Genomic DNA, 4004 nt, shown 5'->3' on the forward strand with positions numbered 1-4004 from the left:
ATGACTTTGATGAACACTAAATATGGAAGAGTGGAAAAACTTTTCTTTCATACTTTTGTTTTTTATTTTTATTTTCAAAATTTCGAGCTTTGATTTTAATTCTAGATTTGATTATTTCATCAGAATGTATAAAGCATTTTTTTGTTCTTTTATTTGAAAATATAATATTTTTTAATAAATGAATGCGATGACAATATGACTCTAAAATTTACGCCGTAAAAAAAGACTAAAATTTATATAATATAATCCCAAACTAAATAATAATGTTTTGGTATAAAACCGAATAAACCGAAAACCGACGGTATATAAACCGAACCAAACCGAAGTAGATATGGATTTATAATGGTAGTTGAATTTTACTAACCGAAATACCGAAAAACTGAAAAAACCGAAGCGAAACCGAATCGATATCCGGATTGAACACCCCTGATTTTTAATCAAAAGAGAAGACGAGAGATATGTTTGTGCCTGTTCTCCATATCAAAGCTCATAAAAATAGTAACTTTGAGTACATTCGTAATCAAATAAGACAATTAGATTAAGATGATGAGGCTACATTACGCAGGAAAGATAGAAACTTTCACTGTGTGAAAACACCTAACGCATTACTTCTATCACCCATCTCACTGCAACATATCAAAACAAAGTACAAAGCTACTAATGCAGGTTCTTAGGGTGGGATTCGTAGTGTAATATAAGATACGTGTCTTAGCTTTCAACGAAGAAACACTAAAAACGTCTTCTAGATATAAAAGACATCTCTTATCAGGAAAGTGTCAAATCATGTTCTAAAAACTTCAAATGGGTCTTCCCCGTTAATCATACTCTAAGATCTTTGAACTCATTCATCAAATTATTTTTCAATTATTACATAGTGTCACAAAGACACAAGAGAAAGACATATCTTTTTTTAATAAAAAAACAAGAGATTACAAAAACATATAACTATGGGGTCAAACATAAATAAAATTTTTTTTTGTTAGATTCTGTGAAGAGAAACCCAAAAGAAAGCAATAAGAACCCCATTCTTTCTGCTTCTTATGCCACACGCTGCTGCTTCTCATGGTCTATATACATTTTCTCTGCCCACAACGGCATCTTAAACTCGTCCCTAACCGCTGCACCATTCAACCTAAAGGCTGCCTCCTGTGCACTATCTTTCACCAGTGAGTTTACCCACGACACATCTGGCTCATCACTATAGTGTTGACATGAAGAGAATAAAGAGCAAGAGTAAAGACATGAAGAACCTGATTGATCATGGACAGGAAATCATGGACATGAAATCATGGACAAACAAGTACAAGTCTCCCTTGGTGACACCTTTGCCAACCAACCTACTAGTTTCAATATCCTGAAAGTAGACATCATTAGAAGTGAAAGTAACACTGCAATTCAAGTCATTAGTAGCTCTTTTAACTGATAACAAGTTTGAGGTGAAGCTAGACATATAGAAAGCTTTAGAATCTTTGTTAAACAACCTAAGATCACCTACTCCTTTAATTGGTATTGTTTCACCATTAGCTATTGTAACATTTCCTAAGGCATGGACAATGTTTTTAATCAATTTTAAATCACTGATCATGTGGTGACTAGCTCCTGAATCTAAAACTAAAGGTTTTGCCAAATTGCATTAGTTATCGCATTCAAGGAAGTTCCACAAGCAGTAGCATGTAAAGAGGTACCAAGTAAGTTACCAGAGTTATCCTTAAGGAGTTTGATGAGAGCCTCAATATCAGATCTCTTGATGGTCTCATCTTGAGTGTTCCTTAAGGCTGAGCCACTCCTGGAAGCTCCCCCTTTGTTCTCACAAGCTTCATTGGTCTGGCGCATGCTGCCTTGTATAGATGGCTCACCAATATCACCAGAGAAGTTTGCTTTGGCATCATTGTAACCTGTCCTGAACTTCTGTGGCTTGAGATGGGGATGTTGTATCCAGCACTTGTCCTTTCCATGGCCTTTCTTCTTGCAATGATCACAAATCCACACCTTCTTGTCTTCAGCTTTGTAAGAGCTTTTGTTTGCTGCTCCATCAGCTTGGTTTTCAAGCACCAAATCTTTCTTTCTTCCTCCAAAGAGACCAACTGAGCCTTGCTCCTTGTGAATCTCAGAGCATACCTCATCTAGAGAAGGTAGCTCCTTATTCCTTAGGATGTGCTTGATGAGGTCACCATAGCTTGGATGGAGGGTAAGCAGCAAAGCAAAGACCTTGTCTTGCTCTCTCCTTTGATTAAGCACATCAGGATCAATAGTTGCTGGCCTCAGCATATCAAGTTCAGCCCACAAGGATTTGAACTTCCCAAAATGTTTATCAAAATCATTGTCCTCTTGACTAAGAGTATTGATAGCTCTCTTGACTTCAAAGACTCTACTGATGTTGGAATTATTTTCATACACCTTCTGAAGTGTATCCCATAGCTCCTTGGAAGTTTCACAATAGGAGTAACATTCCTGAAGTGAGGGGTCAAGACTGTGCTGAAGAATGGACAACACCAACTGGTCCTCTTGACATTTCTTCTTGGCGCCAGCATCAGCAACAACAACCTTTTTGGCATCCTCTCCTAGGATAGTCTTTTTTTGTGGCCTGCCTTCTTCAACAATCTCCCAAAGCCCTCTGCCTCCAAGAGCAGTCTTAGCAAGCCTTGCCCAATGTAGATAGTTAGCTCCTTTAAGAGTAACTGGAATCACCACCATTTTTTAGTTTTCTCCTGAATTCATCAAGAGTCACAAGAACAGAACTAGAAAAATTGAAGAACAGTTCAAGAACAGAGGAGAGAGACTGGTGTGAATAATAAGAGATTTTAAAGAGAAAAAGAGAAATAAAATCAGAGTAATTTGCGGAAGAGATTTAGGTTTCAAGAGCTTGTAGCTCTGATACCATGTAAATTTATGAGAATTAATGAGAGTTTATGAAAATTATTTGAGAGATTTTGGTGAAGAACTAAAAGAGATATGTGAGGGAATCCAAGAGAGAGAGATATAAGAATATTTGAGGAACATTTTTCCTTAGATTGATTTAGTATATACAATAGTTACATAAATAGATCTAGCAAGGAGAATAAGACAATGAGAATGAATAAACAAATGGAGATGAATAAAGTAATGAAGACCAGATCTGAGGAAGTCACTTTCGGATAGTGACAACTCTCTTCTCTCTTCCTTCCTTAGCATATCATGTGACTTTGGCTTGTTTCCACACTCCAACAGCTCTATTCAGTTGCCTCCACTTGTTTAAATTCGTCCAAGACTTCAGGCAAGATATTTAAATCAGTCTCACACCTTTCCTTGCTTCAGTTTTCCTGTCCATGATTTCCTATCCATGATTTTCTGTCCATGATTTCATGTCCATGATTTTCTGTCCATGATTTTCTGTCCATGATCTCCTGTTCATTATCAATCAGGTTCTTCATGTCTTTACTCTTGCTCTTTAATCTCTTCATGTCAACAGTAAGTAGATGGCTCATTCTTTAATTGATTTTCTTTGTTGTTGTGATTTTTTACCGGCAAAAAGGGCAGTGAGTTAAAAATTTGCATCTTATATAATAAAACAGAAGTCACAACCTTGATTCATGTGTAATTTTTTTAAAAAATGGACTTAATGGACATATTACTAGGAAGTCATGTTACATTTAATCTCTAATCTTATAATTAAAATTTTGGGCCTACAAAATTTTTATTGGGCTATCAATAATTGGATTTAAACAATAGATGATCCATTGGATTTATAGATAATATAAATTAAATATATATAATTTAATGTTGTAATACTATACCTCCATATGTTAATTATTTAAATATTTGTCGATGTTAACTTTTAAAATTATAAAGATTTTTTTTAAATAACAAAAATCATATTATCTAACAATGATTAATCTTTACTACCTTAAACCAATGAAAACAAATTTTAAACTATATAGTTTATTTTAAAAATTAAACAAAAACTAAATGTTTAATTATTTACTCGATAATATAAATCTATGAAGCGAAAAGTTTAATTTTTAAAT

At 34.6% G+C, this 4004-nt stretch overlaps 1 protein-coding gene across 10 annotated transcripts in view; it reads right to left on the bottom strand.

Moving 5' to 3' along the window:
• The window catches only part of LOC106319096 (nucleoside diphosphate kinase III, chloroplastic/mitochondrial-like), a 13963-nt gene that overhangs the window by 4778 nt on the left and 5181 nt on the right, over positions 1-4004 (bottom strand). For 5 of the 10 annotated variants that reach the window (XM_013757327.1, XM_013757325.1, XM_013757326.1 and 2 more), the window contains exon 5: positions 1529-3383. The exons of the other annotated variants lie outside the window; for them this stretch is intronic. In XM_013757327.1, the coding sequence (XP_013612781.1) occupies positions 1612-2694 (1083 nt within the window). In that variant the 5' untranslated portion in view covers positions 2695-3383 and the 3' untranslated portion in view covers positions 1529-1611. Of the gene's footprint in view, positions 1-1528; positions 3384-4004 lie in introns of those variants that run through there. 10 annotated transcript variants of the gene reach the window in all.

Source organism: Brassica oleracea, chromosome C9 (assembly GCF_000695525.1).
Source record: "Brassica oleracea var. oleracea cultivar TO1000 chromosome C9, BOL, whole genome shotgun sequence".
Classification (NCBI taxonomy): Eukaryota; Viridiplantae; Streptophyta; class Magnoliopsida; order Brassicales; family Brassicaceae; genus Brassica; species Brassica oleracea.